Source organism: Rhinolophus ferrumequinum, chromosome 11, assembly GCF_004115265.2.
Source record: "Rhinolophus ferrumequinum isolate MPI-CBG mRhiFer1 chromosome 11, mRhiFer1_v1.p, whole genome shotgun sequence".
NCBI lineage: Eukaryota > Metazoa > Chordata > Mammalia > Chiroptera > Rhinolophidae > Rhinolophus > Rhinolophus ferrumequinum.
In genome coordinates this window covers 47,428,314-47,441,142 of record NC_046294.1, presented here as the reverse complement: position 1 = coordinate 47,441,142, position 12,829 = coordinate 47,428,314, and the positions used below count along the sequence as shown (strand labels likewise).

The 12,829-nt window shown below is 35.2% G+C and overlaps 1 protein-coding gene across 7 annotated transcripts in view; it reads right to left on the bottom strand.

Moving 5' to 3' along the window:
• The window catches only part of NUP98 (nucleoporin 98 and 96 precursor), a 93,238-nt gene that overhangs the window by 32,877 nt on the left and 47,532 nt on the right, over window positions 1-12,829 (bottom strand). For all 7 annotated transcript variants that reach the window (XM_033119748.1, XM_033119747.1, XM_033119751.1 and 4 more), the window contains 4 exons: window positions 10,139-10,255; window positions 8,595-8,893; window positions 6,249-6,362; window positions 5,381-5,519 (listed from right to left, as the gene is read on the bottom strand). In XM_033119748.1, the coding sequence (XP_032975639.1) occupies window positions 5,381-5,519; window positions 6,249-6,362; window positions 8,595-8,893; window positions 10,139-10,255 (669 nt within the window). The remainder of the gene's footprint in view (window positions 1-5,380; window positions 5,520-6,248; window positions 6,363-8,594; window positions 8,894-10,138; window positions 10,256-12,829) is intronic.

The following is a 12,829-nucleotide window of genomic DNA, read 5'->3' as shown; positions in this document are numbered from 1 at the left end:
ATCTCTTGCGGGACTTGAGGAATTGAACTGGCAACCTTGTGGTTGAGAGCCCACTGGCCCACGTGGGAATTGAACCGGCAGCCTTTGGAGTTAGGAGCATGGAGCTCTAACTCCCTGAGCCACCGGGCCGGCCCCCATCTTAACCATTTTTAACTGTACCATTCACTAGTGTTAAATATATTCACATAGTTGTGCAACCAATCTTCAGAACTTTTTCATCTTGCAAAACTAAAACTCTGTAACATTAAAAAACAACTGTCTATTTCCCATTACTGTTATCCACTGGCAACCACCATTCTACTATCTGTTTCTAAGCATTTGACTCTTTAGGTGCCTCAAATAAGTGGCATTATACAGTATTTATCTTTTTATGACTGGCTTGTATTACTTAGCATGTCCTCAGGGTTCATTCAAGAGGTAGCATGTTTCAGAATTTCCTTTCTTTTTAAAGGCTGAATAATATTCCAATGTAGATACATTTTATTTATCCATTAATCTGTCAATGGATACGTGGGTTGCTTCTACCTCTTGGCTACTGTGAATAGTGCAGTTATGAACATGGGTGTGTAAATACTGCTTTGAGATTCTGCTTTCAATTCTTTTGGATACATACCTAGAAGTTGAATTGCTGGATCATTTTTAATTTTTTAAGGAACCACCATATTATGTTCTATAACAGTGTACCATTTTACCTTCTCATCAACAATACAAATGGATTCTAATTTCTCCAAACTCTTGCAAAAATGTATTTTTTTAATAGTAACCATCCTAATGAGTGTGATAGCTTACTGTGGTTTTGATTTGCAATTCCCTAATTATTAGTGGTGTTGAACATCTTTTCATATGCTTGTTGATCATTTGTATGTTATCTCAGGAGAAATGTGTATTCAAGCCCTTTGCTCATTTTTAATTTTGTTATTGTTGTTGCGCTACAAGGTCGGACAATTAAGTTCATGAACTCACACTAGAAAAAGTGCTACCTACCTCACTGCTGATATCACTACGGTCACCTTTGAAGTACTCCCCTTGGAAAGTTATGCACTGACGCCAGTGCCTAGTCCACCCTTCAAAGCAATTTTGGAACTGTTTTTCCAGAATGGCCATCAGAGCTGTTGTCGTATTACCATTGATGTCCTGAAATGTCCTCCTTTCAATATTTCCTTTATCTTCGGGTAAAGAAAGAAGTCACTGGGGGCCAGATCAGGCGAGTAGGGAGGGTGTTCCAATAGTTATTTGTTTACTCGCTAAAAACTCCCTCACAGAGAGTGTCGTGTGAGCTGATGCATTGTTGTGATGCAAGAGCCAGGAATTGTAGGAGAAAAGTTCAGGTCGTCTAACCTTTTCACTCAGCCTTTTCAGCACTACCAAATAGTAAACTTGGTTAACTACTTGTCCAATTGGTACAAATTCATAATGAATAATCCCTCTGATATCAAAAAGGGTTAGCAACATCATTGCAACAAGTTCGCAAACTTAATTGTCACACCTTATATAGTTCTTCATATTCTATTAATCTCTTATCATATATATGATTTGTAAATATTTTCTCCCATTCTGTAGCTTACCTTTTCACTCTGTTCATAGTGCTCTTTGATGTACAGAAGTTTTAAATTTTGATGTAGTCCAATGTGTTTATTTTTACTATTGTTGCCTGTACTTTTAGTATCATATCCAGGAAATTACTGTCAAATGTATGTCATAACTTCCCATTTTATTCTAAGAATTTTAGTTTCAGGTCTTTGATCGACTTTTTTTTTTTTAAATAAATTTTATTGGGGAATATTGGGGAACGGTATGTTTCTCCAGGGCCCATCAGCTCCAAATCGTTGTCCTTCAATCTAGTTATAAAGGGCGCAGCTCAGCTCCAAGTCCAGTCACCATTTTCAATCTTTGTTGGAGGGGGCGCAGCCCACCATCCCATGCAGGAATTGAACCGGCAACCTTGCTGTTGAGAGCTTGTGCTCTAACTGAGCCATCTGGCCGCCCCTAAGTTAATTTTTATATACTGCACAAGAGTCCAACTTCATTCTTCTACATGTGGATATCTAGTTTTCCTAAAATCGTTTTTTGAAGAGATTGTTCTCTCCCCATTGGATGGTCTTGGCATCCTTGTCAGAAATCATTTAACCACACATGAGGTGTGATCAAAAAATACAGTGAATGTTTAAATAAAAATTATTATAATAAAAGACACCATGCCATTAATCCCCTTCAAAATACTCCCCCTCACTTCAAACACTTATCCCATTTTTCTTGCCATTTTCTGAATCAGTTCTGGAAGTCCTCTTTCATATCTTTAGTTGCACTGTCCTGGATGCCTCGATGCCCTGGATGCCTCGAAGTCCTGAATTGATTCAAAACGTTTGCCTTTCATGGTCGTTTCGACTTTGGGGAAAAGCTGCCAGAAGTCGCACAGTGATAGATCTGATGAATAAGATGGATAAGGATACACCATAATGTTTCTGTTTGACAGAAATTGCCATACAAGAAGTGATGCGTGACATAGAGCCTTTCCACTGTGATCAAACAATACAGTGAATGCTGCTGCCAACTGCCATCCAATAGAAAGGCAGGGATCTTCAATATGGGAAGCAGCATGTCGAACCTTAATAAGTGTGTGGTTGTTTCAACTTGTTCAGTGCAGTCAGTCGGGTGTGAGCTACAGTTGAGAGAATGTGTCTTAAAGCGTGCCATAAAAAATCCTCCATCATGACAACGTTCCATGTCATACATCGCTTCTGGTATACGGCAATTTCTTTGAGGGGGTATAAATGTCTAATCATTATGTTGTTTTATACACCTGAAACTAATAAAAGAAAACCTAAAACAAAACAAACAAACATTACAATGTATCCTCATCTATTCACCGGATCTGGCATCGTGCGACTTGTGGCTCTTTCCCCAAGTCAAAATGATTCAGGCCATTGAGGCAGCCATGACAGTGCAACTAAAGATACTCACGAAAGAGGACTTCCAGAACTGCTTCAAAAAGTGGCAACAACGAAAGGATAAGTGTGTTCAAAGGGAGTGGGTGTATTCTGAGGGGGATTCATGGCAATGTGTCTTTTACTATAATAATTTTTTTAAATTCAAACATTCACCAAATTTTTTGATCACACCTCGTGTGTAAAGGTTTATTTCTAGGCTCTCTTATTCTGTTCCACTAGTCTGTATTGTCTGTTTTTATGCCAATACTACACTGTTTTGGTTACTGCAGCTTTGTAGTAAGTTTTAAAGTCAGAAAGTATGAGTCCTCCAGTTTTATTCTTTTTTAGATTATGTTGGCTATTTCGGATCCCTTAAGATTCCATGTGGTTTTAGGATGCATTTTTCTATTTCTGCAAAAAATGCCACTGGGATTTTGATACAGATGCAGTAAATCTGTAGATTGTTCTGGGTAGTATAAATATCTTAGCAATTTTAAGTCTTCCAGTCCACGAAAATGAGATACCTTTCCATTTATTTATCTTCTTTAATTTCTTTCAGCAATAGTTTGTAGTTTTCAATATAAAAGTCTTTTGCCTCCTTGGTAAGGTTTATTCCTAAGTGTTTTATCTATTTGATGTTATTATAAATGGAACGATTTTCTTAACTTCCTTTTTGGGATGTTCATTGTTAGTGTATAGAAATCCAATTGATTATTTTTTCTTTAAAGATTTTATTGGGGAAGGGGAATAGGACTTTATTGGGGAACAGTGTGTACTTCCAGGACTGTTTTCCAAGTTGTTGTCCTTTCAATCTTAGTTGTGGAGGGTGTCGTTCAACTTCAAGTTGTTGTCCTTTCAGTCTTAGTTGTGGAGGGCACAGCTCAGCTCCAGGTCCAGTTGCTGTTGCTAGTTGCAGGGGGCGCAGCCCACCATCCCTTGCGGGAGTCCAACTGGCAACCTTGTGGTTAAGAGGACGCGCTCCAACCAACTGAGCCATCCGGGAGGCAGCTCAGCTCAAGGTGCCGTGTTCAATCTTAGTTGCAGGGGGCGGAGCCCACCATCCCTTGAGGGAGTTGAGAAGTTGAACTGGCAACCTTGTGGTTGAGAGCCCACTGGCCCATGTGGCATGTGTGTCGAACCGGCAGCCTTTGAAGTTAGGAGCACAGAACTCCAACTGCCTGAGTCACAGGCTGCCCCCCAAACTGATTTTTGCGTGTTGATTTTGTATCCTGCTACCCTGCTGAATTTGTTCATTAGCTATAACACTTTTTTGGTGGAAGCCTCAGGATTTTCTTCATATAACATCAAGTCATCTGCCATCTACGAACAGAGATAATCTTATTTCTTCCTTTCCAATGTGGATGGCTTTTATGTCTTTTTCCTGCTTAATCGCTCTAGTTATAACTTCCAGTATTATGTTGAATAGAAGTGGCAAAAGTGGGCATCTTTGTCTTGCTCTTGACCTCAGAAGAAAAAATTTCAGTTTTTCACTATTGAGTATGATATTCACTGTGGGTTTTTCAAATATGGCCTTTATTATGTAGAGGTAGTTTATTTCCAGCTCCAGTTTGAGTGTCTTTACCATGAAAGGATGTTGACTTTTGTCAAATGCTTTTTCTGAACCAATGGAGATGATCATGTGATTTTCTTCATTCTGTAAATGTGACATATTACACTAATCGATTTTCATATGTCGAACCATCCTTTCATTCCAGGAATAAATCCCACTTGGTCATGATGTATAATCCTTTCAATGTAGTTAAATCCTGTCGTTGAGGATATTCATGTCAATATTCATCACAAATATTTGTAGTTTTCTTGTAGTGTCTCTGTCTAGCTTTGGAATCAGGATAATGATTGCCTCATAGAATGAGTTCAGAAGTGGTCCCTCCTTTTCAATTTTTATCCTTTATTCTTCTTTATTCTTCTTTAAATGCTCAGCAGAATTCACCATTGAAGTCTACTGGTCTTGGGCTTTATGGGAGGTTGAGGTTTCTGATTACTGATTCAATTTCTCTATTACTCATAGTACTGTTCAAATTTCCTATTTCTTCATGATTCAATCCTAGTAGGTTATGAATATAAATTATTTTAACTATGGCCCTTTCACCTTTCTAAAGAGATATCAGAAGCTAGTGTCTCACACTAAAATACAGAGAAAGACTTGAGCATGGGCATAACAAAAATATGAAAAAAAAGTACTACTAAAAGTGATGTTTGGAAACCAACAGTTGGACCTGATAGTAGGGAAAAGGAGTCAAGAAGTCATAGTGTAGCATTTCTTTATCATTTATACTTTAAAATGAAAGTATAGAAAAAATAATCGCACACTATACAGTAAGTTTAAAAAGCAAGTTGCAGAAAAATGTATATAATATGAACACATTTGTATTTACAAAAAAAAAAAAACTGATTTAGCTGATTATTTTCTAAATATGTAAATAAATTCATACCTATTTAGTCCTTCACCCACAGGTGGTTTTTGGTTATCATCTAAATAGACAATAACTTCTTTCCTTCGGATATGCACAATGTCATCCAAATTTAGATTTGTCAAATTCACCTCTCCTTCAAAATAGATTGAACCATAACCTACAAGACAGAGCAAATAGTTAAAAACTCATCCTGTATAGAGGACAAATACCTATATTACATTTCTAGTAATTAAATAATCAGGAGCAAGCTGCTTTAAACATTAAGCAATATTTTCAATCACCCAGCAAAATACCTTGTATGTGTTATTTCATCCATAATATGTACCAGAGGGTGACATTAAATATATTACCTGGTAAACATCTGTATTTTCACAGCACTTATGTTGTCTTCAAAACAGCCTTCTTAAATCTCTTCCCAAATATCTACACTGCTCCTATCTAAACAACTCATAACACCTAGCCTGCAGTATGAGTTAAAACACGTGAGCCTGTTTTTGAATACAATACAGGAAGATGAGATTTTATTCCCCAAGAAAATTATATCTGTAATAATAATTTAAAGTTGAACCTAAATATAACCCATCTTTTGTCATCTATTCAATTTTCTCACTTAGTATTTCTTGCTGTTTACAGTGTTTTAATTGTAGAAAACTGCAATGAGACAAGTAATTAACAGAGAATGTTATCAGGCTCTAGTCTTGTTTTTTAAACTTTTTTTGTTACTATTTTTTTGTCTGTTTTGTTACTTGTTTTGTCTGCTCTTCAGGCCAAGGTGGACCCAAATGTAGGAAAAAAATGGATTTAGCTATGAAGAGCTTCCCTTACTTAATTAGAAAAATAAGGTGCAGATCTCTGGCTTACTACTAACTCCTAAACACATACTCACCTTTACGACCAATAGTGAAGTCCGAGACAATGCACTCTCCTTTTTCATTGGTAATTTTAGCAAGGTCATCCATAGATGGAATAGTATAATAACCAACCTTAGTGAGAACAATGCCTATGACAAAAGAAACAGAAAATATTAAATTGTGATTGTCCTTAGGTATCGGAATTTTCAGAAATATTTATTTCACTCTCTTGCCTTTTTAAAAATTTTCTACAAAATGAGTAATTTAAAAAAATTACCTATATAATCAGTAACTAAATTATTATATAAAGAGAAAATATATAGGAATAAAGCATTTTTCCAGACTTGTTTTCTAAGAAACACTAATCCTAGGAAAAGATTTTTTTTTTTTTTTTTTTTTAAAGCTTCATGGTCAAGAAAGTTTGGGGAACATGCACAAAGCAGTGTATTACAGGCTCTGAAAACTCACAAAATAATGAAGTCTATGTAATTTGACTTAATCTAGTGTTTCCTAGATTTAATTAACCACAGAACCTTCTTTTCACTGACACCCATTAATATACTACACTATGAAAGGCATTCCATAGTCTACATCCTACAAAAAAACTTACTTAATCCATTTGTTTCTTTTATTGTACACAATGATACCAAAATCTGAGGTGGAAAGAACCTGCCTTGGTTTACACAGTAATTCAGTGGTACAGGTAGAGCTAAAACTCAAAACCCAGTACTTTTTGTTTTATAGCCTATTGTCTTCCAGACACCTCTTGTATCTATCAAATTTACACCTCAAAATAGAGCACTAAAATCAAGATGAAAAATCCTACATGAGAAAGTTCCATAGACAAATGGAAACTTAAAGGACCATATAATTAGTGTTATTTTTTTAAAGTATCAAATAGGTGGACTTCTGAAGTCAAAGAAAATACGACACTGATTCACTTGTTCTAATCACTCCTTCTCCCATTTATATGTAGAGATCGAGCTACCTTTGTGAAAAGAAAAAAAGTAAGGCCAGTATCAGATTAAACTCCAGCCTTCAGCAATGTCCACTTATATATTAAACTTGTTTCTCTACTGTCAAGGTTTAGAGGATTATTTGTGTCCTTGGGAATGAAATTTTAAATTGGGAGGTGGCAAACAAGATCAATGAGAAAACTAGAAACAATAAAAAATCTAGACTGGATATTTGAAAAAAAGATGCAGTACCATAATTCATGCAGATAAACACACACAAGTATATATACTTGAGATTTTTGAAGTGAATGGATAAAGTTATTTCCTTAAGGTACCAAGTGACCAGAAGATATGTATGAAGGCAATAGCATAATTAGATATAAAAAAGTTTTATAGACACTTCAAGAATAACTGTACAATGACCCAAATGTTTGCTAACAGAGACTATATTAACCAATGTGGCATATTTAACAGAATACTACTGAGCAACAAAAATGAAGTGTTGATATATATACTATGGATGCACTCTCATAAAAATTATAGTCAAAAAGACTATGTATAGTATGATTTCATTAATACGAAGTTGAAGAATAGACAAAAGTAATCTATGTGACAAAAAACTGTGATTGGCTTTTGGGTACGGGGGCACAGAAAACTTTCCAGAGTGAAAGAAATGTTCTATTTCTTGATTGAGGTATTAGATATCTCAGTACATACGTGCCAAAATTCACTGAAATGAACACTTAAGATCTATGAACTTCATTTTATGTGAATTGTACCTGTTTTTTTAAAAAAGGGAACACATAATGACATTTATCAAAACCCAAAAGAGCTGATGTATCAACACAGAAAAAAGGCAAGCTTTTAGTATTCAATCAAAATACTGTAATCTTGTAGTTTATATTACTTGTTTCATGGATTACTTGGGAAAAAATTAATCATTCATTATTTGGGAGGGTGGGGCACAGAACTGAGGTGATAATAAACAACCATAGCAACAGCTACAATTTGAATGCCTATACATGTTAGGCATTATGGTCTATATACTTCAATCTAATTCAGATCTCAAAAAACATATAATTATCACTATTGTTTTCATGAAAAAACTAATAATCGATCTATGTTCATTTATAAAGCAAGGAAAAGTTTGAGGATAGTCTCTCTAGCTATAAAATTTGGGATCTTTAAACTATGCCAAGATACTTTAAATAACATGAATTTTAACTACTCCAAAGGTACAAAAAGTATGTGAATTACAAATCGACTAAAGCATAAGTGAGAAGTGTTTAAATGTTAATTTTTGTAAGATGCAATAAAACACATTTAGAAGTTCAGATAGCTGACTTTCATTATGTTGAAAATCTGTGACAAACGAAAACAGGTTTCAAATAGAGATTACTCATGTACCACTAATCTTAACCTGACCTGCTGGATGCATATGGTAAGTATTATTTTCTATTTCTTCTCGGTCATCCTGCAGTGACTCCTCATGAAAAGAGGTCTCGTCACTGCTTCCTTCCAGTCCATTTCGCAAGGCAGCACGCATGTTTAACGCAACAATGGTATCATCCACACTGCTGCTGCTGTTGTGTTTATTGCCAGCACTCTCTGGGGTTTGAGGAATGGGTTTGGCAATAGGGTTAGTATAAAAACGTGACACAAGAGAATCATCATCTCCATCCTGCTGATGATTCTCATCAACAGGTTTGCTCAGGAAACTGAATCTGAAAAGGGAAAGTAGAAACATTTTAGTCTCTTGTAGTAGTAGTAACAGTGATAACAGCGAATACTTACTGAGACTTTACTAAGTGTCTGGCACTGTTCTAGGCAAGGTCACCATTCTGGGTAATTAAATGAATATTAAAAACTCATTTAATATTCATAGTAATCCTGTAACACAGGTTACTATCATTCTATTTTATAGAAAAGAAAACTGAGACAAAGAAAATAAAGTAACTTGACCAAGGTCATACAGTAAATGCTAGAGTGGGGATTTTAACCCAGGAAATATGGCTGTAGATTCCAAGCCTTTAACAGATCTATTTTCATGAATAAATGGATCTGAGCATCCAATTTTAGTTTAAAAACAGGATGCTTTACTATGTGTGTGTGTGTGTGGGTGTGTCAAATAACCAGTGGTGAGTTTCAAATTAAAAAACTGAAAAACATTTAATATAATCAGCAAGGTATGAGAAAATGTTTCATTAACAAAAAATCAAACTAGAATTTTATCCAAAGAGAAAAAGAAAGAGTGCAAATATTTCAGGGATTTTTCACTGAGGCATTATTTTGAATATAGAATTATCAAATAATCTAAATGTCCTCTAATCGAGAACTGACTGAATTGTCTTACATTCACAACTGGCTAGAGAATCATTTAAAAAGAGGGGGCAAATATATTCATACTGATATGAAAAGGCATTTATAATAAAATAAATGGAAATCAGGTTACAAAATATATATTATTCATTCATAACTTCTATAATGTATATCTATAAAAATATATTTATAAATAAATTTCTAAACTGTAAGAATATACACCAAACTATTAAGGATTAATGTATATGTACTTCCACTTTCTCCTTTATACATTTTATATACTCCTGTAGGTATTTTTTTTTTTTGGCTTGGTTATAATGACTACATATTAATTCAACAATTATCACAAAATATCCCTTATTTTAAGGGAATGTCAAATGCATGCTAACCCTGTCCAAAATGACATACATAGATATTAAAATAGTTTTGCAGAACTGAATCAGAAGAACTCTAATAATTTTAAGGTCTAAAGTACTCAAAAAGCAAAAACATAACTTAATTTCTAGGTGCACCTATGCTGTAATACTTTTATGTAACATTCGCCAAACTTCAAAAATTTTCACAGAATGAATAAATTCTAAGCTCAGAATCTTTTCAAAATGAGACTAGGGCTCTCTACCAAAAACAACCCAAAACAGAATTCAGTTTACCTCTCTCCATTTTCTGGATAATCAGATGGTGAAGCTAGATCTTCTGAATCACGGTTAACCGGAGAGAAGAGATTGCTATTGCTAAGGTTTTTCAAAACCAACTTCTTAATGCTCTTCCTATAAACAGAGACCAAAGTGGGGGGGAAGGGGAAGAAGAGCTCAGGCACATAGTTACATCACAGACATCATCTTCAAAACCAGAGTTGAAAAGGGCACTCTTATTCAATTCTTACGTATCTAAAAATGACCTAACAAATTCAATTCACAAACTCTTCCTATAAATAGATAACCAGACTATAACATCTCAAATACACTGCACTCTGGTGTTTGGAAGAAAAGCTAAGCACATTCAAAACAAAGTGGGAATTCCTTTTGAAAATATTATTCACAGTTCTCTGAACTGCTGAGCACTTTATCCACTTAGTTCACTCATCACACTATGACTTATATTTCAATTATTTCTCTACACGCCTTTTCTCTCTTTAAACATTTTCTTTCTTTCTGTGGGATGATCAGAGTTTATGACTGTATTCCTATCCCATAGAACTCGGCAGGCTGCCCTGAAGAAAAAGTAGGTAAATAGATACTTGTTGACTGAATGAGAAAAGATTTTTAAAATAAGATGACAAGAAATAGGAGTGAAAAACCCTGATGTCCAATGATGCAAATGCTCACAAATACCTAAAAAGTTCAGGTTTGTGTACAGCAGGTTCACTTAAGGCAAGAATCTCTACAGTACACACAAGCTTCAAGTAGAAGAACTTTAATCAACCTCCACTTAAATCACTGAATTGACAAATGTGCTCCATTCCCTCTTTAAAAACAAACAAACAAACAAACAGCAGACTACTCCCATATATTTGTTTTTTCTAGTCTCAACAACTCAGTTATGTAACAAACATCAGTAGTATTTGTTCCAAACCTCTGTACGCTACTTATATTCTGTAATGTTATATTTAAAGTGAATTAAACAGGCACTTAAAATGAAGAATTGTTATTTCCATGAAAACTAAACTGAGACTTGCCCTTCTTTTGGTAGACTAGGTAATGGAGACTAATTCTCCTAGGAAGGATAATTAGAATAGTTGGAGCTCTTTGCAGGCATCGACAGGCAACAAGTTGTAAAAGTCTCTATCCCTGAAGATAAAATAAAAAGGAAAAATCACACTGTTTTAAGTTCAGCTTTGACTCAACTCAATAATGAACTTGCCATAAAAAAACAAATCTCTCAAAGTCCAAGAAGAAAAACGGCCAATAAACACATGATTGGATGCTCAATATCATTAGTCACGAAGGAAATGAAAATTAAAAGCATGAGATACCACTTCACACCCACTAGGATGACTATTACCAACAGACAAGATAGAAAATAAATGTTGACAAGGATATGGAGAAAATCGAACCATTGCACATTGCTGGTGGGAATGTAAAATGGTGCAGCTGCTATGGAAAAGTTTGGAAGTTCCTCAAAAGATTAAACATAGAATTAACATATGAACACAAACAATTCCACTCCTAGGTATACACTCAAAAGACTCTGAAACAGGAAGCCAAACAGATACTTGTACAAGGTGTGACCAAAAAATACAATGAATGTTTAAATTAAAAAAATTATTACAGTAAAAGATACGTTACCATTAATCCCCTTCAAAATACCCACCCTCACTTCAAACACACTTATCCCTTCGTTCCTGCCACTTTCTGAAGCAGTTCTGGAAGTCCTCTTTCATGAGTATTGTTAGCTGCCCTGTCATGGCTGCCTCAGTGTCCTGAATCAATTCAAAACGTTTACCTTTCCTGGTAATTCTGACTTTGGGGAAGAGCCAGAAGTCGCATGGTGCCACATCTGGTGAATAAGGTGGATGAGGACACATCATAATGTTTTTGACAGAACTTGCCAGAAGTGATGTGTGACACAGAGCGTTATCATGATGGAGGATGAAGTAAAGACACTCTCACGAAAGAGGACTTCCAGAACTGTGTCAGAAAGTGGCAAGAATGATGGGATAAGTGTATTCAAAGCGAGGGGGAGTATTTTGAGGGGGATTAATAGTAATGTGTCTTTTCCTGTAATAAATTTTTTTATTTAAACATTCACTGTGTCTTTTGATCACACTTCGTACACCAATGTGCACAGCAGCACTATTCACATCGCTAAAAGGTGGAAACCCAAATGTCCACCAACAGATGAATGGATGAATAAAATGTGGCATATCCATATAATGGAATATTATTGTTCAGCCTTCAAAAGGAATGAAGTTCTGATACAGGCTACAACATAATGAACCTTAAAATCAGTATGCCAAGTAAAATAATCAAGACATGAAGAAATATTACAATTCCCTTTATCTGATGTCCAATGTATCTAAAATAGGCAAATACATACAGTCAGAAAGTAATATTAAGGTTAACAGGGGCTGAGAGGAGAAAGAAGTGGGGAATGACTGCATAATAGGTACAGTTTCTGTTCGGGAAGATGGAAAAGTTCTGGAAATAGTGGTGCTAATGGTTACACAACATTGTAAAAGCTATTAAATATTAAAATGCATAAATTTAGGAAAACTGTAGATGTGTTCGGATTTTTTTTGTGTGATTTTAGAAGGAAACAGTAGTTCAAATATCCAAACCAAACCAAACCAAAACAGTGTGGCTACACAACACCTAAATGACTAGCAAGCCATACCCAACAAG